At 49.8% G+C, this 21,412-nt stretch overlaps 1 protein-coding gene across 7 annotated transcripts in view; it reads left to right on the plus strand.

The window, feature by feature from the left end:
- Nucleotides 1–772: 772 nt before the first annotated feature.
- MAPK8IP3 (mitogen-activated protein kinase 8 interacting protein 3) overlaps nucleotides 773–21,412 on the plus strand; it is a 47,424-nt gene continuing 26,784 nt past the window's right edge. For 6 of the 7 annotated variants that reach the window (XM_082431827.1, XM_082431829.1, XM_082431832.1 and 3 more), the window contains exons 1-4: nucleotides 774–1,267; nucleotides 16,706–16,826; nucleotides 19,006–19,076; nucleotides 19,345–19,436. In XM_082431827.1, the coding sequence (XP_082287953.1) occupies nucleotides 950–1,267; nucleotides 16,706–16,826; nucleotides 19,006–19,076; nucleotides 19,345–19,436 (602 nt within the window). In that variant the 5' untranslated portion in view covers nucleotides 774–949. Of the gene's footprint in view, nucleotides 1,268–16,705; nucleotides 16,827–19,005; nucleotides 19,077–19,344; nucleotides 19,437–21,412 lie in introns of all 7 variants that reach the window. The other variant, XM_082431826.1, reaches the window with a different exon arrangement.

Consider the following 21,412-nt stretch of genomic DNA (forward strand, 5'->3'; position numbering starts at 1 on the left):
TATAACTGTTGAGAGACTTCCCTAGCGGTCCGGTGGTTAGGACTCTGCGCTTCCACTGCAAGGGGCGCGGGTTCCATCCCTGGTCAGGGAACTAAGATCCCACATGCCACGGGGAGAGGCCAAAAAAAAAAATTGAAATAAAAAACTCAGCGTAGATGTTAGACTACACGTAGCTGAAGTGAAACTGGGAAATTTGAAGAAGTTACACAACATCAGGACACAGAAGTGGACCAAGTGAGAGTCTGTTACTGGATTTTAGGATGAGACGGGCAACTTGCATTTAATTGGAATCCCAGGAGGGACCATGGAAGGCACAGCCGCTCTGAAGGGAGCTCTGAGTACCTAGTGTGTAGCAGTACATACTGCTGTGCAGTGAAGCTACAAAGGCAAGTCACAGTTAACCAGGTCAGCGTCGCGGTCAACTCCGGAAGGGAGGGAGGGGCGCACAAAGATAACGGCCATTTCTTTGGAGGGAAGGGTGGGCACCCGGACGCTCGCTTAAGTCTAAACCGTACAAAGTCATTTGTATATACTTAGGACATACGCTGTCACTTTATAAAAGTCCACGCCTGCGTCGTGGGAGCTGGCAGACAGCTGCTCTGACGAACCTGACCGGAAGCGCTCCCAGCCCCGCTCGGCCGAGCTTCTGGCCCGGGGACTGGCTTCCTCCTACGTTAGGGCCCCTGCGACTCCTAGCGGTGCGGCGCCGCGGGGCTCCGGCTGGATGGGCGGGCACCGCCCCCGCTGTCTGGGGGGCGGGACTTCCGGGCGGCGGGACTTCCGGCCGCTGAGCGACGGGCGCAGCATCAGCATCAGTATCAGCTGGCGGTGGCTGAGGCGACAGCGGCTGCGGCGCAGGCGACGGGCCGCGGCCTGCGGACTACGGGCAGCCAGAGCGGGCGGGCGCGCCGGCGGACAGCAGGCCGCGCTGGCGGCGGCGGTGGCCGCGATGATGGAGATCCAGATGGACGAGGGCGGCGGCGTGGTCGTGTACCAGGACGACTACTGCTCTGGCTCGGTGATGTCGGAGCGGGTGTCGGGCCTGGCGGGCTCCATCTACCGCGAGTTCGAGCGCCTCATCCACTGCTACGACGAGGAGGTGGTCAAGGAGCTGATGCCACTCGTGGTCAACGTGCTCGAGAATCTGGACTCGGTGCTCAGCGAGAACCAGGAGCACGAGGTGGAGCTGGAGCTGCTGCGCGAGGACAACGAGCAGCTGCTCACCCAGTACGAGCGGGAGAAGGCGCTGCGCAAGCAGGCCGAGGAGGTGCGTGGGTCGGGCGGCGCCAGGGCCCCTCCCGGGGACCCCAGTCCTGCCCCGCCCTTAGCCCCCGCCCTTAGCCCCCGCCCTGCCCGGGCCCCAGGTGTCGCCCCGCCCATCCCACCAACGCCCCCGACGCCGAACCCGGCCCAGGGGCTGATGCCTGGCTCCCCCATCCTCCTGGCCTGCTGCTCCAGCCAGGAACCCTAGACCTGAACCACCTGGCGTCACCGAGGGACCTTGCATCCTAAACTGTCTCAGGCCTCCGTCTCCCCTCCATACCCACTTCTCATTGCAGACGCCAGTTCTTTTTGCTTTTGTGTGTGTTTTTCCGCAAACGTGTCCTAGACCCCAGTCACAACTTCTGGTTGCTGCAATTTTAATTTTAATTTTAAACCCTTCCAGAAAGGGGATTTCTGATCTTCTTATGGTTCTGCAGCCAGAAGAGGTGTTGTCAGATCTTTGCCTTATCCCTAATCCAATGTTTTGACGGTCTGTGACATGGGTGAATTTGGTGATTGAGGTAAACACATTACCAAAGCCGCCGTTAGGCTGCTCCTCTGGCACCAGGTGAAAGACTCCAGGTTTCCGGAGGTGATTTCTTTGCCCTGTGGTTCCCTCCGTTGGGAGTATTGTTAGCTTATGTGGAAAATGCTGAGAAATTCCACTGTGGCTTCTGAGGAGTTAAAAGTAGAATTTTGAAGTATTTGATCGTATTCTAGGATACCTCCATAACCTGGAAATCACTTATTTGTGAACCAGTTAGAAGAACCATGCATTGCAGGGAATACCACTTACCTTCATTCATTCACTATGAAATATTTAGCCCTGTTGTCAGACCCAGGTGGATTCAGGGGACCTGGGTTCTCATTCCTGCCTTGCCTTTGTGACCTTGTCTATGTCGCCTGCCCCCTTCTGGATTTTGATTTTCCTTCAGTCATATGAGTCAGTTGCCCTAGATGATCTCTAAGCCCTGACATTCTGTTGTTCCAGGCATTAGGTGATGGGTTTTTGGTTTATGAATGGGAAGTTTCTTATTAAATGAGCTAAATTCCTTTTTAACTAATTTGGGTTAACACATTCTTGATTTAAGTATTGAAATGGAAGATTGTTTCAGTATTTTGGCTTTTTCTTAAGCCAGGGCAGTTTATGTCCTCCTAGTTTGGTTTAAAGTGTGTTTATAAAAATTAAGAGTGCCTTGTATCGTTCCTACTTACGGTGGTTTATGTTGATCTTGGGTTTTTTCATTCATCTGTCAAGAGGCTGTTGCCTATTGATTGGGGTGCCAGGCTCCACCAAAACTAATTTAGGGCTCTCAACTTAAGGGAGATGCAAGAGCTCGTAGGATTTTAGAGTTCAGAGTGGCCATAGGCATTTACTAGGGAAAGAACTGGTCCCAAGAAGGAGTGGGGGTGGACCAAGGTCACATGCCCTAGAAGAACCAGGCCAAGACGCAGTCTACCCTGACCCCTGGAGTGGGCTCTTGGTTCCATGTCATGCTGCCGTAGGAGGTCAGAGAGCATACCCCCAGAAGACTGGAGCTCTGGGGCTCCCCTCACTGGCCGTGGGGCAGTGGCTGCCTCCCTCATGCTGGGCAGCACCTCCCACTTCTCTGACTGCTCTCAGCAGCCATTTGATGCCTAAATGAGGTTCTGAGTAGGTTTGTTTCCTTTCATCATGTACCTATGTGGTCAATATAGTGGACGAGAAGGAACTAAAAGGAGAAAGATGGACAACCTTAAGGCTAAGAATCATAACCATCTACCTTAAAAATTTGCTCTGCGTGGATGAAGCCCCTGCTCTGCTCTGCATGGTTCAAGTGCAGCCACAAGCGAGTGTGGTTCTGGCCTCCCACTTACACCCCTGGACTAAGAGCTGGGGGTGCGCATGTGGTAAGGAGGAGAGTGCCCTGGAGGCCGAGACCCATCCTTGCCCCAGCTATTAAGAGATGCTGAGCAGAGAGCCACAGAGTGAACAAAACGCTTGGCTGGCCGGCATCGAGGCTGTGATTTGATGCTAATAGTATGCCCTTGGAGAGACCTCATGTGATGTTACAACCAAGAAAAGGGCCAAAATCTGTAACCATTTTGGCATTCTAGCTCATTTACTAAATCCAGTAGACATTCATTTTCAGTTTTGTGGAAAAGACCAGTGTACACTGTGGCCTGGCTTCTTTTTCCACGCAGGGCCTGAGATCCTAGATGTGTGTCTGATAACACGGGAGGCTGAACAGCATGGGCTGCAGGCGTGTGCGTGATGCAGAGTAGCTTCTGCCTCCCCGGCCACTCTGCTCAAGAAGGCTTAGTCAGAGCTGAGTAACCTGAGCCGCCTGCAGCCTTCTGAGCACACAGAATCTGCAGATTTAAAAAGAAAGAGCCTTGAGCAGAGCAAACACCTCTGCCCGCTACTTCTTGCCTGTAATAACCACAGTGAGAGATTGCGAGTCTGTTCTGGTCCCAGGGTGACTCTCTCGATGGGAGTGACGGTAGCTAGAGGTGGTGGGGTCCAGGGAGGGGGGCCAGGCCCCAGAGTTTGCAGATGCTTGAGTGTCAGCCTCGCCTTTGGGAGCTGCACGCCCTGTGACCAGTCTCCCCCTCTCTGGCCCCACTGGCCGCTTCTGTAAAGTGCGTGGGTTGCCAGACGTGGCAAGTTTCTTTCATCTCAAGTGCCAAGTCCCGTGATTGGCTGTTGTTTGCCTGGAGAATTGCAGCAAGGCAGATCTAGCCAAGCCAGGGAAGAGCACCTTGATGGGGCAGCCTCGGGTGGCAAGCGTGGTGCATCTCAGTCTCTGACTGTGCGGGTTTTACGCTTGTCATCGAGACCAGTGAGTCCCGCTCAGACTTGCAGAGCTAAATGGATGGTGCTGGCTTCTAAAACCTCTACAGAGACCTTAAAAATGCTGAAACGGTATCCAATACAAAGTTTTGAAAACCCACTGAGTTCTTTCCCATTAGAAAAGAAGGTTGGAAATGGGCATTTGACCAGGATGGCCGGGAGCGAGTGGGCGCCCCTGGGCAGTGCTGCCCACCGTGGCCCCCAGGGAGGAGGGAGCAGAGGGCTCCATTCACTCCAGTCCTGAGCAGCAAAGAGCCTTCCTCGCAGTGCAAGCACTAGGTTTACAGGAGGAAAAACAGTGTTTGAGAGACAAGGTGCGAGTTTAGTAGCCATCATTCACCTTAAAGTCTTCTTGGCCCTAAGGAAACTGCTAGTAACATCCCCCACTCATCACAAGCAACTCAAGTGGACGTTCTGTCCATGAGACATGGCTGTGGGTATTTGCTGATACCTCAGTGTCTGGTGCTGTGTAAGGAAAGCATCCAACTGGAAAGTTTTACCCGAAACTGTGTTTTTCTAGTTGTAGAAAAGTAATGCATTTTGTAGAAGAATATTTGGACAGGATGAAGCTGGAGGGGGCAGAAGCCATCATCCTACTCTACAGAGATGATCATTTGGCATTTTTTTATAAGTGAGTTAATATATTGAATCAGAAGGTTTTCTTCTTGTGTCCCATATTACAAATAGTAAATTCACCCCAGCTTAGACAAGGTATGCAATTTCTTCTTCTGCCGTGTTGTCATATTAAAAGACAGGTTTTTGTTTTGTTTTGTTTTGGGTTTTTTTGGCCATGCCACACTCAGCATGTGGGATCCCAGTTCCCTGACCAGGAATCGAACCCGTGCCCACTGTGGTGGAAGCGTGGAGTCCTAACCACTGGCCCACCAGGGAAGTCCCAGGACAGTTTTTTTCAATTGTTAACTTTTTTTAGATGAAGCCATTAAGATTTGGTGCCCGGAGCTGCCTTTCCTGGTTGCCTCTAAATACTGGTCCATTATAGCTCTCTTACCAGAGTCACCAGAAGTACAACAGACTCTCCCTAAAAAATGGGAACAAATAGGCACAGGAGAGGGCTTGCCTGGTGGCGCAGTGGTTAAGAATCCACCTGCCAATGCAGAGAACATGGGTTCAAGCCCTGGTCCGGGAAGATCCCACATGCCGCGGAGCAGCTAAGCCCGTGAGCCACAACTACTGAGCCTGCGCTCTAAAGCCCGCGAGCCACAACTACTGACCCCGCGTGCCGCAATTACTGAAGCCCGCGCACCTAGAGCCCCTGCTCTGCAACAAGAGAAGCCACCGCCATGAGAAGCCAGCACACTGCACTGAAGAGTAGCCCCCACTCGCCGCAACCAGAGAAAGCCCGCGCTCAGCAACAAAGAACCAATGCAACCAAAAATAAATAAAAATAAAATAAATTCAAAAAACAAATAGGCACAGGAGAGCAGAGAGAGGCGCTTTCCAGCCAGAGAGAACAGAACATGCGGAAGAAGCCCCACCACCCTGCCAGGCTCGCCCAGCGGGAACCCTTGGAACCCTCAAGGCCCTGTGGTGGCCGTTAGGCAGCGGGGCAGGGACTGGGGCAAGTTAGTTCTCCCAAAACTAGAATTTCTAAGTTAAATTTTAAATGTCTTTTTTTTAAGTTTCTGTTTTGGAATAATTTATGGAAAAATATAGAAATAATTTATGGACAATCTCACCCAGATTCCCCAAGATGAACGTTTTTCCACATTACTCTTCTCTCTCCATCTCCCTCCCTCCCTCCTGCTCCGCTAAGACCTGAGGGCTCCTGCAAGTCCTATGGTGTCCTCAGTTCCCGATCGGCTTCTCACTTTGTGCTTTTTACAACCTTGACGATGTGATATCACAGGCCAGTTATCTTGCAGGATGTCCCTCAGTTTGGCTTTCGTGTGACCTCATGACCAGATGCAGGATGGCAGCTGGGGAGGGGCACTCGTGTGGGGGGCAGGGTCCCTTTTCCCAAGTTCCCGCTTGTCGTGAGAGGGAGGATGACCTGTTAGTGCAGCTGTGGAGACCAGGAGCTCGGTGGTCAGCGGCCAGACGGCTGATGTTCCAGGCTTTTGCTCTGTTGAAAGTCAGGGCCCCAGGGGTCATCCTCACAGCCTCCCATGTCCAGTGACTCACTAGGTCCTGGCCATTCTTTTGGCCTGATTTTTTTTTTTTTTGTACTTTTTGTGCTTCTTTTTTATCTCCTTTGCTACCATCCTGGCTCGAGTCACCACTGTCACACTGGTCCCCCAGGCACTTTCTCCCCCTCCCAACCCTTCTCCTGTGGCATGAACTGGTCCGCAGGCAGGTCCCATCTCCCACTCTCTCTTGTTCGTTAACTCAGTCAACTAAGCATCGTGAGGGCCAGGCTTGCTGCTGGGGATGGGTCCGTGCTACCCTGAGGCAGGTGCTCGGATGGGGAGGTCCTGCCACACTGTCAGATGGTGAGAAAATGGCAACGTGGGGTGGAGAGCGAAGGGTATGGTTGGGGAAAGAGGAAGGAACGCTCCCAGGAGGGGACCGCCTTCTCCCGGGGTCCCCAGCACCCGCCCCCCGCGTGCCCTGTCCCCTGCCCTTCCACTTCCTTCTGCCCCCTCTGCATTTGCTTCTGCTGCGCACACCTGACTCCCTCGCGTCTAGCACCGTGACATGCAGATGCAGGTGCTCGAGTGAGTCCCTGTCACCCCAGAGTCCCCACGTGGGGGCTCTTTCCTGGTTAGCCAAGGGGCAGTGCCCTTCTGGTTCTTCCATCCCCAAGGCTGGTTGTTTTTTGTTTTTTGGTTTTTTTTTAAACAATCATTTTTTTTTTAAGTTTTTTTTTTTTAATTTATTTTATTTTATTTATGGCTGTGTTGGGTCTTTGTTTCTGTGCGAGGGCTTTCTCTAGTTGTGGCAAGTGGGGGCCACTCTTCATCGCGGTGCACGGGCCTCTCACTATCGCGGCCTCTCTTCTTGTGGAGCACAGGCTCCAGACGCGCAGGCTCAGTAATTGTGGCTCACGGGCCCAGTTGCGCCGCGGCATGTGGGATCTTCCCAGACCAGGGCTCGAACCCGTGTCCCCTGCATTGGCAGGCAGATTCTCAACCACTGCGCCACCAGGGAAGCCCCCCAAGGCTGGTTCTTTTCTTTCTGACACACGTCCCACAGAGATGCCAGCTGCCTGTGCGTGTGCAGGTGAGGAAGGAGGGCAGCCTTTCTCTGCTTCCACGTGCTGCACCGAGCTGTTGGGTCCTGGAGGGCAAGGCCTCTTTCTGTGGTTTTCAGCCATCCATCTGTCCAACACAGCTCTGTGTGAGGATGGAAGTTTCTGTTCTGCTGTGTATCCGCACAGGGCCACCGACACTTCACATGTGCCTCATGCAGTTGAGGATGAGTTTTTATTTTTATGTCATTTAAATTAGTTTAAGTTTATTTTTTAAAACTATTTATTTATTTATTTATTTATTTATTTATTTATTTATTTTTGGCTAGGTTGGGTCTTCGTTGCTGTGCGCGGGCTTTCTCTAGTTGTGGCAAGCAGGGGCTACTCCTCGTTGCGGTGTGGGGGCTTCTCATTGCGGTGGCTTTTCGTGTTGTGGAGCATGGGCTCTAGGCACATGGGCTTCAGTAGTTGTGGCGCATGGGCTCAGTAGTTGTGGCTCCCGGGCTCTAGAGCGCAGGCTCAGTAGTTGTGGTACACGGGCTCCGTTGCTCCGCGGTGTGTGGGATCTTCCCAGACCAGGGCTTGAACCCGTGTCCCCTGCATTGGCAGGCGGATTCCCAACCACTGCACCACCAGGGAATTCCCTATATTAAGTTTAAATACCCACGTGTGGCTGTGGCTAAGGTACTGGGCAGTGTAGCCGTGGACGGTCTAGCTCAATCACTGTTCTGTAAGGACAGGCAGTAAATGTTTCTGTGACCTGTTTCATAGCGTCAGGCAAGAAAGGAAGATGCTTAAAAGGTGGGGTGTTTTTCTTCAGTGAACATGTTCTAGAAAGAGGGGAGACCCCAAAGTGTAGCGGGTTTTGAAACAGGAGAATAGAAGAAAATATTGTGAGATGAGGAAAAAGAAAAAAAGCATTGCAGCTATTTAGGAAACAACAGAGAGGTGATGAAATTCTTGAAAGGCTGAGAAGAGGTCTGGAGGGAAATCCCAGCACCTGGAAAGCAGCTAGTGCTTACAGCGCACCATGAAATCTTCGACCATGGGCTTCAGTTCTGTTCCGTTCTTTCTTTGTAACAACTTTGTTGAGGTCAGTGCACTAAGCTGTACATATTTGAAGTGTGCAATTTGGTGAGTTTTAACACGTCTACACCCAAAAACCATCCCCACAATCAAGATAATGATGATCTCCATCATCCCCAAAGTTTCCTTGTGGCCCTCAATACTCTCTCCCCACTTCCCCCATCCCTAGGTAACCACGGTCTGCTTTCTGTCACTGTAGATTGATTTGCATTTTCTAGAACCTTATATAAACTGAATCCTGCAGTGTACACTCTTTTTTTTGACTGGCTCCTCTCACACGGCATAATGATTTGAGATTCACCCAGGTTGTTGCCGTTCTTTCATTCATCCGTTCATTGCTAGTGTAGCCTGCTGTGTGGGTGTCCATCCATCTCCTCTGGTGGAACAGGAGCTCCCGGTCCACACCTGCGCCCTGTTTCTCGGGGACTGGGGAGGCTCCGGTGCAGCCTGTCCTGCATGCAGCTGCACACAGGGAGCCGTGCTGGAAGATGGGCAGGGAAACCAAGCGGTTAGAATCAGTCGGTGGCCAGCTAGCGCGTCCTAAGAAGCATCCCTGTCACCAGGGTGGGAAAGGCTCGACCCGAGGAAAGGAAATATTCACAGACACTTAGAGCCCGCGGAATCATAAGTCAGTTACCTTCTTTTGAGCACCTCTCATGGGCAAGAGATTTGGGGAATGCCAAGATCAGTGGAGCGGACCTCCGTTGGCGGGGTTTGTGAGACAAGGGTCAGGGCATTTGGATTCTGATTATCTACAGTGGTGGGTTCAAGGTGATGCTTTTTGTTCAAGTTCTCTGGGTGCCCTTCCTTCCACTCAACTTCAGCTTGTCCTCCTGCTCCCTGACCTTCCCACACCGGCCTCTTACCACTTCCTTCTCCCAGTGAATCGGACCCACATCCAGGCGGGATCCCATGGGTTCTGCCCAGGCTTGTGGCCTCGGGTCTTCAGTGTACGCTTCTGGACAGCGAGACCCTGTGTCCACCAAAGGGCAACCATGGGTGTCCTCAGGTCTCTCCTGTTAAATGGAGCGAGAGGGATGTAGAAGCCAAGTGGATTAGGAAGTTGAAGAAATCAGTGTAAACTGCTAAGAATGCTTCAGAGATGGACTTCCCTGGTGGCGTAGTGGTTAAGAATCTGCCTGCCAATGCAGGGGACATGGGTTCGAGCCCTGGTCCAGGAAGATCCCACATGCTGTGGAGCAACTAAGCCCGTGTGCCACAGTTACTGAGCCTGAGCTCTAGAGCCCGCAAGCCACAACTACTGAGCTTGCGTGCCACAACTACTGAAGCCCTTGTGCCTAGAGCCTGTGCCCCACAATAAGAGAAGCCACCACAATGAGACGCCCACGCACCGCAATGAAGAGTAGCCCCCGCTCACCACAACTAGAGAAAGCCCATGTGCAGCAACTAAGACCCAATGCAACCAAAAATAAATAAATAAATAAATTAAAAAAAAAAAAAAAAAAAAAGAATGCTTCAAAGAACACAGTCTACTTGAGAATAAGTTCTCCCAGGGACACTTCTCCCAGGATGGGGCATTTACAGTTTTTGTCTTATCTTCCTTTTTCTTATTTCTCCCCAGAACCAATCATGTCATATATCATAACTAATATAATAAATTTAATGTATATTTTAAGATACAAAGTATATATTAGTATTTAACATTAAATACTTAAATAAATGTGTAATATATTAAAATATGTATTTTTTACAGACATCTTTCCTATCTTACCAATTCTTTTTTTTTTTAATATTTATTTTTTTTTATTTACTTGGTTGCTCCAGGTCTTAGTTGTGGCAGGTGGACTCCTTAGTTGCAGCTCACAGGCTCCTTACTTGTGGCATGCGAACTCTTAGTTGTGGCCTGCGTGTGGGATCTGGTTCCCTGACCAGGGATCGAACCTGGGCCCCCTGCATTCGGAGCGTGGAGTCTTAACCACTGAGCCACCAGGGAAGTCCCTGTCTTACCAATTCTTGAAAATCAGTGTGAGTTAAACCAATGCCATTTGTTGGGATTCATCTCAGGCAGATGCTGAACCAGTGGTTCCTTTAACCTAAATGAGGAATCTGTGCTTTTTTAAAAATGAATCCAACCTTGTTCTTGGGTTCCTGCACAGTGGCCTGATCTCAGACGTGTGTCTAAAACTTGAAAGCAGAAATGCCCTTCCCTCCCTCTCTGTCCACCTGCCCACACTGCATTTTAGATGTAAATGGTAACAGTCATGGAATATGGGGAAAAAAACCTCTGAGGTTTGAGGTCTCATGAGTTCAGCATCCCTGTGAGCACCCAGTAAATATTTGATCATGTTGGGAGTGACCGACAGGAGCAGGGAATTAGCCATCCGTAGAGGGCATCTCCCCTGGGCACAGAGCCTGTGCCCAGCACCCCAGTGCACCACTCTGCCTAAGGTAAAAGACCCAAAGAGAGCGTTTTTCTTTTGGACATTTCACTCTACCCCCTCACCCCCAGGAAGGAATTACATGCAAAAGAACAAAATCTTTGATTCCTGTTTTATTTCTAACAATTCAACCAGAATTGAATTATTTCCTATGTGTGACCCTGGCCTAAAGGACATATAAGAGGGAAGGATTGGATTTCATGTCTTAATTTACTTTGCCTTTAATTAAAATAGCCTTCAATTATGAAAGTTGCCAGAATTCTAATGATTATGTTATAAAAGAGTATTTACCTAGTAATTTCTCTTGCATTCTGGGATTAGGAATGCTGGCTTCTGTTGTCTTAATTTTATATTTGACATGAAAAGTCAGTTTATTTCTTTTTTTAAAAATGAATTTATTTATTTATTTTTGGCTGCGTTGGGTATTCGTTGCTGTGCGCAGGCTTTCTCCAGTTGCAGCGAGCAGGGGCTACTCTTCATTGCAGTGCGCGGACTTATTGCAGTGGCTTCTCTTGTTGCAGAGCACGGGCTCTAGGCACACGGGCTCAGTAGTTGTGGCTCGCAGGCTCTAGAGTGCAGGCTCAGTAGTGTGGCGCATGGGCTTAGATGCTCCGCGGCATGTGGGATCTTCACGGACCAGGGCTCGAACCTGTGTCCCCTGCATTGGCAGGCGGATTCCTAACCACTGCGCCACCAGGGAAGTCCTGAAAAAGTCAGTTTATTTCTTAAGTTTGGTTTTATGCATGAGTTAGACAGAATGATCTCATTCCATGGGATATTGAGAAAAGCTTCCTCTGGTTCCTGGATTTTTGGAAGTTCCCACACTCTCAGGTTACTTCAGTATGTACCTTGAAATTCACCAAAAGGCAAATTCTGAAAACCAAAGTTGAATTTAATTTTAAAACAGAGCAATTTGTTAGTGAGAGGGAGAGGTAGAAGTATATCTTAAAAACAAAATCTAAAAAGGAAATCATGTAGTAGATTGGTATTTAGCAGTAAGAATCAGGTATTTCCTAGCTCAGTGTTCATGTTAAGACACCCTGGTACCGTTTCCTCGATTGTTAGCTGCTCCTCATTGCTCTTCGGGAGGCTCAAAAGATTTGTTGTGAGGTGGCCTTAAACCTCTGTGTGTTATCAGGTTCTAAGTGACATTTTGACTAGACTCGGTTAGACAGATGACAATTCCAGACAAACTCAAATCTGTAGTGCATGTAATTGGCGTGCGTACGAGTTTTTCACTTTGGCATGTCTCAGACGGTAGATTCCTTCTGTTTCACAATCCAGCACCAGGCAGACCCACTCGACCCAAATGCTGTTAAAAATTTTATTCTTCTCATTTCCATTCATATTGGATAAATTGAATTGGACAAATTCAGTAAAAATTGAAAAATGTTTAGCTTTCTTATGGACGACTTCCTTATAGAGATAACTTACCCTGGCCCCCACCACTGAAAATTCTTGATTCTCTTAAATCTAAAGTAAATGATCTGTAAATAAAAATATTTTCTGCTTCCTTGAAAGCATCTATTGAATGTTTTGTGACTCTAACCCAGTTACTAGAGTTCCCTCCTGACACCTCCCCCGCCACAACTGCCCCCCTCGTTTTGGAGGAGAACTTGGATTTTCCTCACTTATTCATTTAACCACCAACCACGAAGCCCCTGCTTTAGTCCATCAACTACTCCTTACTTGTCCAGGTGATTCTTACTTCATCCCAAGTCTAGCCCCAAGCATTTCCTCATAAAAAGCAATGATTAAATATCTGTTTAGTCTTGGCCAGACACTGGTCCTTCACGTTATTTATCCCTCATAATATTTGATGAAGGTGGCATTGCATCTTCCATTTCAGTTAAACAGTTAGCTTGCGTTTTCGTTAACTAAAATTACTGTAATAACGTTGAAAGAGTTTTTTCAGGAGGGGAAGAAAGAGGATGCCTTTTAAGCTGTAGAACAGCATATTGTGTTTGTGATATTTTCGTGGACTTGGAGCCCCTGAGATGCCCCCTAGTCAGCTCTGTCTGGTTCAATGCTGTCCCTCAAGGTAGCGGGGAAGAGCGGTTCTTCCCCAAATGCCAAGTGCGGTGGTCGCCAACCTGCAGAGCCTGCAGTGTCCCGGTGTCCCGGTGTTTGGTCCAGCCCAGCAGGGAAGCTGAGGGCTGGCCCTTTAGTATGCTGGTGGTCCCTTGTGGGTTCCTTGGGGCTTTTTGTTCATCTGGGGAGTTGCTGCCACGTGATTGTGATCGTGATCACTCACACCCCTTGTCTGTGGGTGGTTACTGATGACTGACCATTCCCATCACAGGACTGTCCCTTGGCTCCAGGATTCCTTGTGGCCTGGGAACCACAAATGTCCTGTGCGTTCATGTCTCCCTGACACTTGGGGTGCCCTCTGCCTTTGGCCTTGAGGACATACATGTACACAGCTTACCTAGATGTTTTCTCTCTCAGTTAATGTCTCCGTATTTCCTAGGGCTGAAAGGCCTTAAAATATCATAACATCAGAGGATTTCTGCATGTCACCTGGTTCGGGGCCAACTTCATCGGGGATCTCAAAGCGTATCGGTTGTTTTATGGCATGACAAAGCTTTTTGGGACTGTCATCTACATTGGATTTTAACGATCACCTATCAGGATAGATTTAGGAACATCTGTCTGACCTTCTTAAGAATCTGGAGGAATTCCCTGGTGGTCCAGTGGTTAAGACTCCACGCTTCCACTGCAGGGGGCATGGGTTTGATCCCTGGTCAGGGAACTAAGATCCCACATGCTGCGTGGTGCAGCCAATCATCTTTCGTCTAGAAATCTTTTTAGCTGACTCTCAGCTATGAAATGCAGGTAATATGATGAAATACAGATGGGAATTCTAGAGAAATGATGTTAGCACCACAGAACGCTTTTCTTTGTGTAAAACTTTGGTGCTCCAGCTTGGAGGTAGGACAGGGCTCAGTTTACAGAAAGGGAGCATTTTCCATCCTCCAGCCCCAGTCGCCCCATCATTCAGCTCTTCACTGGCTCAAGATGAGCTTTCCATTCAGCCCAAGTCCAGCCCTGAGCATCTTGTCATGAAAAACAGGGACCCCTTCCTGAGGACCAGAGAACTGATGCTTTCTGACAGGCAAAACGTTGATTCAAAAAATAATATATAAGTGATTCAGGATGATTCTCAACTTAATCTAGAACAATTCACAAGTGGGAGTAACCAAGAAAATATTGAAAAGGAAGAGTTAAGAGGGTAAGTGTATATCAGCTATTAAAAGATGCTATTACGCTACAAGTTTAAAAAAACCTTTGGTTACTGGCTCAGAAACAGACTGAAGTATGTCTTAGAAGTTAGCATATCATAAAGGTAGCATTCAGAGCAATGAAGAAAGGGTAAATTATTAAGTAAATGGTGTAGAAGTAAGTAAACTTCTGTACTGTACACACACAGACTACATCCTGGGAAAAGTACTTGCAGCATAGAAGACAAATTCTTGAATGGGTCTAATAAGTCCTTACAAATTGTTAAGAAAAATAAGAACCTGTAGTAGAAAATCGGACAAAGGACGTAATGAGCTGTTAGAAGTAGTGTATATGACTAATGGATTTATTCAGTCTCACTAGTAATCCAGGAGCTGAAAATTAAGACAATTATGCTCTGCCGTTTTCCCACCTGTCGGGTCGGCAGCGCGGAGGCCGTGGGGGCTCTGGGAAGGGCACCACCCGACCTGGGGGGTTGGGGTTCCCATCTGGCCTTGGGGAGCAGGATGCCACTGGGCAGATACACAAGTAGTAACAATAATAACGGACGTTTTAAAGCAGCCTGAAAGTCCAACAGGAGGCGATCAGTTGAGTAAACTATGCTCTGCAGACATACACCGACAGGGGAACACACACCTGTTAGAAGTAGGAGTGGCAGAGCACAGTTCTTAGTGTGGAGAGACATTTCCAGTGTAAATGAGTGAATAAGTCAGGTCAAGATACCGTGTACAAAATGATGGCACATCCGCTCCACACACTCACACACATGTCTGGAAGAATGTCACCCAGTTTTAACTGAGCCTCTCTGGTTGGTAGAATTATGGTTTTGTTGTTGTTGTTGTTTCTTAACCATTGATAGCATGGCAGAATTATGGTTTTTTAAAAGTATTATTTTCACTTAACACTCTCATCTGATTTTTCTACAAAAGAATATGTTTGTATCATTCTTTTAATTTTTTTTAAGTAATAGGAATTAAATTACCCAAGTTAAATAATTTCTTTACCAACCAATTAACAGCATTTGTTTATTCTTCATATGCTGGTCATGGCCACAGTTATTCAAAACCGCTTACTTTAAATTTTTGTGCCGCTACACCATTTGTGTGCATTTTCCTGGCAATGGGGCGGGTGTTCTTCATTTTACTTAAGTTGTAAGTGATGTCATCAATACAGATTTTCTTTCTGACGCACCCCCGCCCGCCCCCGTCCCGGGTGTTTTTGCCCTCTGTCACTGCACTGAGTGAGTCATCCTTTGGGCAGGAGCCCCAGTGCTTTTCAGCACAAAGACCTCTGAGAAGCTGCTGTAGGAAGAAGCGTCTCTGGGGCCCAGAGTCGGGGTGGGGGACTGGGTGCAGTTTTTATGGGAAATACAGCTATGGCCACCACGAACTCATTGACTGTCCCAGACACCCGAAACCTGGAATCAACAGCCCGTTTTATATTCCCATCTTCTGAGACACTCTTTGTGTCTTAAGAACCCAGCTGACATTTATGCTTCCTACAAATGAAATTTCTTACTAATACTTCCGTTTCGTACGCTGTAAAATCAAGGTGTTAACAGTTCCCATCAGGGCTGTTGCAGGGCTGTGGCCTTCAGGCCATCACCTAGCGGAGGGAGGGAGGGGGGGTTTGCTGCCCAGTGCCTATCCCCCTGGACCAGACCCTGTCTTTACCCTGGGCTGTCAGTGTTAACCTAGGTCTCCTCCTAAGAACATTTAGGATTTTCTTTTGTTTTACAAAGTGCTTTCTTTTCACTTGATTCGATAGTAATTTTGCTCAGAAACTTGCCATGTAAAGTGCAGATTCCAAATCTAGGCCAACAACCCCCCATCTTGTTTTTAAAAGAATCAGAGCAGTACTATGCATTGCCGGTTATTCCACGAAGGATGGCTTCCTGAACTGAGCAGTGACTGAGATACAGGTTAAGAGGAAAGTGCACCTGGCCTCTTTATTTATTTTTATTTTTGAAAATTAGAGACTTTTTTTCTTTCTTTTTTTTTTTTTTTTTTAATTTATTTTTGGCTGCGTTGGGTCTTTGTTGTTGCGCGCGGGCTTTCTCTAGTTGCAGCGAGCGGGGGCTACTCTTCGTTGCAGTGTGCGGGCTTCTCATTGCGGTGGCTTCTCTTGTTGTGGAGCACGGGCTCTAGGCACGCGGGCTTCAGTACTTGTGGCACGCAGGCTCAGTGGTTGTGGCTCGCGGGCTCTAGAGCGCAGGCTCAGTAGTTGTAGTGCACGGGCTTAGTTGCTCTGTGGCATGTGGGATCTTCCCAGACCAGGGATCAAACCCATGTCCCCCTGCATTGGCAGGCAGATTCTTAACCACTGCGCCACCAGGGAAGTCCACACCTGGCCTCTTTTAGATGTTCAGTGTTGAGAGGAATAATATTACTCCATTGCCTAAGGACCAGCTACATAATTTGTGGGGCTCAGTGCAAAACTGGAAATGGGGGCCCCTTGTTCAAAAACTATTAAGAATTTCAAGATTAAAGACAGCGTGTGTGGGCTTTTCCGACTTCAGGGCCCCAGGTGACTGCCGGATAGCTGGTTAGAAGGCTGTGGTATCCACTGTTGGGAAGCTCTCCGCAGGGCTGTGGCGGGTGGTGGACGGGAAGGGAAGCTGGCTCTGGGGTTCAGAAACCACATTCTGGGCCTGAGCGCGGGCCCTTCTGAGGGGCTGCTGTCATCTGGCCGGCCCACATTCATGACGCCTGCTGTTTTTCTTCCTTGCATGTATAGAAATTTATTGAGTTTGAAGATGCCTTGGAACAAGAGAAGAAAGAGCTACAAACCCAGGTGGAACACTACGACTTTCAGACCCGCCAGCTGGAACTGAAGGCCAAAAACTATGCAGATCAGAGTAAGTCGCTAGCCCGGAGAGATGAAATTGCATTTTGAATGCATTTGTTGTTCTCAGACCCACCCAGCTGGGAGGGATGTTGAGAGCCTTTGATAAAAAGAGAGTGAGAAAACCCAATGAGAGCCTTATCTTATTTTCATTGTGATTCCCTCAATAATTTGTTTTCTGTCTTTACACCGCTCTGTATTTCTGTAAATGGCCTCAAATCCTTTGTGGAAATAAATAAAATTTATAAATAAGGCCCCTCTGATGACGGAGCACTTTTGCTTAATGTTGCAGTCTGACCCAAAATTCACAAATCTGTGAACTTTGTGTGGCCCTTTAGGACAGAGCTCCTGGCTGCCGTCTGGGGCTCCTGCCTGTGTGCTGCTTGAGGAGTGGGTGCTCTTTTGTGACCTGAAAGTTGGGCCCAACAATGGTGCCCCTGTAATGACAGTTCCTAGGGGGCACTCATGGCCAACCGGGGTGCCTACGGGAACACCCTGTCCCTTACAAGGAGAGGCGAGGAAAGGGTTTTGTGGGGTTTTTTTAATAAGAACTATTATTGTACCTTTAGAAGTCTTTGTTTAAACTATACTCTCAAAGTTATAACGACCCTGTAATTTCAGTTTTCTGTAATTAGTGGTTTTGATGGTTGAGACCTAGTTTGCTGCTTTACCTCATTACCTTGGATAACAGGTGCCTTCGTTCCTCTGAAAAAGTTAAGATCATATCAAAAAAAAAAAGAAAGAAAGAAAGAAAGACTTCCCTGGTGGTGCAGTGGTTACGAATCCGCCTGCCAATTCAGGTGACACGGGTTCGAGCCCTGGTCTGGGGAGATCCCACATGCCGCGGAGCAACTAAGCCCGTGCACCACAACTACTGAGCCTGTGCTCTAGAGCCCACGAGCCACAATTACTGAGCCTGCGTGCCACAACTACTGAAGCCCGTGCACCTAGAGCCCATGCTCCCAACAAGAGAAGCCACCACAATGAGAAGCATGCACACCACAACGAAGAGTAGCCCCCACTCGCTGCAACTAGAGAAAGCCTGCTTGCGGCAACAAAGACCCAACGCAGCCAAAAATAAAATAAATTAAATAAAATAAATTTTAAAAAAATGGTTTGACGGTTGGGTCTATCCGTATCCCAAACCAAGACTGGAAGCCCATTTTGCTAAAGCCAATACCCCCCCGGGTGTTGTAGGTGAGCACAGCTAGTGGCAACACACACACACACACAAACACGCTAGTTTTTGTGGAGCAGAGGCGAACCGAAAGACCCATTTTAGTTTTGCATAGATCCACCCTTTCTATGACTACACAGAATCCTTAATATTCCCTTTGCTTAGAATAATTTTCATGTGAAACCTTTTCATCTTTTCTTAGAAGGAAAACATATAAACTCCAAGGTACAGTCTGAAGTTTTCCATTTGGTCAGCATCAGGGGCAAGGACCAAGGAGAGGGGAGAACAAGGCTGCCGCGCGTCCTGTCTCGCTCTGTGCAGAGTTCAACAGAACTGAGGTTGGAACAAAGGGCCACAGACGCAAGGTGTCTGAGGCCCGCGGCATGCTGGCTCTGTGGCTTGGCTGTCCAGTTAGCCCGCGGCACTCAGGTGTCTCCCTGTGCCTCTTGGTCAGAGCACACGTGGGGACCATCCTGGGTGTCACAGGGGTGACACAGCTGCCAGCCCAGAGGTGGCACGATCGTGACTTGGTCTTTCCAGCCCCCGGTCCGTGTGAGGGACACCTGTGTGTTTCATCCTGTGTTCAGATATTCTTCTCTTTAGTGTGTCTCAGAGGCTGCTTACTTCCGAATTCTGCCTCTGTCCACAAGCCACCTGCTCGTTCCTTGTCTACGTGTGACACAACGTGACACATCCTGTGAGTTTGCCTGCACCTCCGAAGCTACCAGCTGACTTTAGACATAGAGAGTAAGGCTTGTGTGAGTTTCACCCAGCTCTTCCTCTCTGTAGCAGGATTGAATAGCCTCAGATAACCGCACACATGGTGATGCACCCAGACCCGGGCCCATCAGAACCGCCTGCTAGGGTCCCCAGGGCATTCTGTGCTGATGAGGCCACCTCTGAGCTCAGGGTCCAGGCATGGGTTTGTCTCTGCCCCCCAGCAGTCAAGCCCAGAGAAGTACGTGCCCTGGAGAAGCGGGTTGTGCAGTTGACAAACATTGGTTGTGTTTTCTAGTTTCCCGGCTGGAGGAGCGGGAGTCGGAGATGAAGAAGGAGTACAATGCCCTGCACCAGCGGCACACGGAGGTGGGTGTCCCTGCCACGGGGCCAGGGCCATGAGGAAGTGGTAAAGCCCCACGTGGGGTTGGCTGCCGACCTTGGCCGCCTTTTCATTCCCTGGGGTTCACCTGCTGAACCTGAAAGCCCTGGGCCTCATGTGGCCAGACTCCCTTTCCTGAACTCTGCCTTCATCTCTGTCCGAGCCCAGTGGGGGTGAAAGCGGCACAGGCTGGAGGGGGTGGGCGGGTGGACCTCGTGGGCAGGGAGCGCTCACTCGGATGTGTCGTCTTCACAGATGATCCAGACCTACGTGGAGCACATCGAGAGGTCCAAGATGCAGCAGGTCGGGGGGAACAGCCAGACCGAGAGCACCCTGCCGGGGAGGAGGTAGGGCGGGAAGCCGGGCGCCAGAGCTTGGTGCCCTCCCCCAAGAAGAGCCGTGGCCCCCCCCGACTCAGGGAGAGGGGTGTCTGGTTGGAGTGTGCGGCTTGAGCCGGGGTGTGTGCTGAGGACGGCACCAGGCAGGTGAGGGGCTGGGGTGGATCTGCTGCGGGCCCGCAGGCCGTCACGGAGACCCAGGGAAAACCACGTAGTCCATCCTAATACCTGCAAATTCCGTGTTTCTGAATTCGCCTACTCTGTAAAATTTATTTGTAGCCTCAAAATCACCACTCACGGCACTTTCGCAGTCATCTGCAGATGTGCTCAGAGCGGTGAAAAATTTGAGTCACCCAGTGCACAGGGTGCCAGCTGAGGTGGTGCCAGGCGACGCTCCACCTCCTGCAGAGATGCCCAGGGATGGGGACGGCGGGTGGCGCAGTGTCCTGCAAGACGCTGGGGTCCAGGGGCCAGTCAGTGGGGACTGGATGGAGCCCAGCTCTGGCCCCTGTCCTCTAAGATATGTTAAATACTTCTGGCACCTCGTTTTCTGTTTTGTAAAATAAAGGAAACAGTGTACCAGGATGAGTGAGGAATGAAGATTCTAATCTGTGTGAGATGCGTACCTACCTATGTACGTGTTTCTTCTACAAGCAAACGCAGTGTTTGCAGTGACTTTGTAGAATACAACAGCTCGAATTGCGAGAATCGACTCTAGGTGGTGGGGGAGGCCCGCACACCTCGGTGACCAGCAGACGCAGCCACGCCCTGCCATGCTGGTTTTATTCGGGGAGCAGAGAGAAGCCTGCAGAGGCCAGGTTCCTGCTCCATCTTCAGTCAGGATAAAACTGCACCTCGGTACCCCAGGAGCAGATTGTCAGAGATCTTCTCCAGGGTGTTGCCATGGGAGGCCATGGCTCCATCAGGCTGGAGGAGGGAGGAGGCGCCTGAGGCTGGAACCCCAGGCCCAACGGATAGAGCTTGCTGTTCGTGCCTCTGCAGCTGTGGCCTCTTGTTCCTGCAGCGAACACCAGAAGCCCCAGTTCTGGTCACTAAAAGGCTCTGTTTTCTCTGCACCTGTCTCCTTGGTGGGTGATGTCTGCAAACAAGGAGATTCAGGCCCTTCCATGCTGGGCATCGTCAGCTACTCACTGGGCCATGGTGGGCGAAGCTGTTGAGTCTTCCGATTTGAAAACGGAAAGTGTAATATGTCAGCGGAGGCCTAGCCGGGCCTAGGAAGGGCGGTCATCCAGGGGACCACTGGCATGTTTTTAGACAGTCTCGCCGCTTCTCGTGGGGAGTAGGGGATACAGCCGTTGTGGATGCTTTCTTTCTGTAAATGTGTGCGCCCCAGGAAAGGGTATCAGGGGGTCATTAGCTGACCCTCCCGGCTCTCTGAGAATTAAGTGAGGGAATGTGTATCAAAGAGTGTGTTAAACTACAAAACCCTCTGCAGATACTGTTTCTGGGCCAGTTTTATCTGAAGGTAGGAAATACCCATCTCCAAGCCACCGTTTCCTGACACACTGTGAAAGCCTCACTCCTGGCCCTCAGAAGTCACTGAGGGAATTTCCAAGGAACTGCACCAAATGCCAACCTGGAATTGGGAGCTCCTCGTGTTGTTTTGGGGCTGCAGAGGCTGGCTGTTCGGGCATTACCTAGAGTTTGGGCTCTGGCCCAGATTCCTGCCCAGCCTTGTGTCCCCATCTGATCCTCCTCAGGGTGTCCCCGAGGCCAGGGTGCACTTGGCTGTGTGTCCATCCTCTCCAGGCCCTGGGCACTGTCTGCTAAGACACCTTCCTGAGCTCCACAGGGGTAGAGATGCCTGCCTGCAGGAAGGAGGAGCCTGGGGCTGTCAGCTGCGACCCTCCTGTGCCTTGGCAGTGAAGAGGTGCCTTCCTGTGTGTGTGTGTGTGTTGCGGGGCGGTGGCCAGAGCAGCGCTTGTTTGGGAAGCAGAGAGGCAGGGCTGCGTTTGGGCTGCCTC

This window comes from Balaenoptera physalus (assembly GCF_965194825.1).
Source record: "Balaenoptera physalus genome assembly, chromosome: 16".
Taxonomy (NCBI): domain Eukaryota; kingdom Metazoa; phylum Chordata; class Mammalia; order Artiodactyla; family Balaenopteridae; genus Balaenoptera; species Balaenoptera physalus.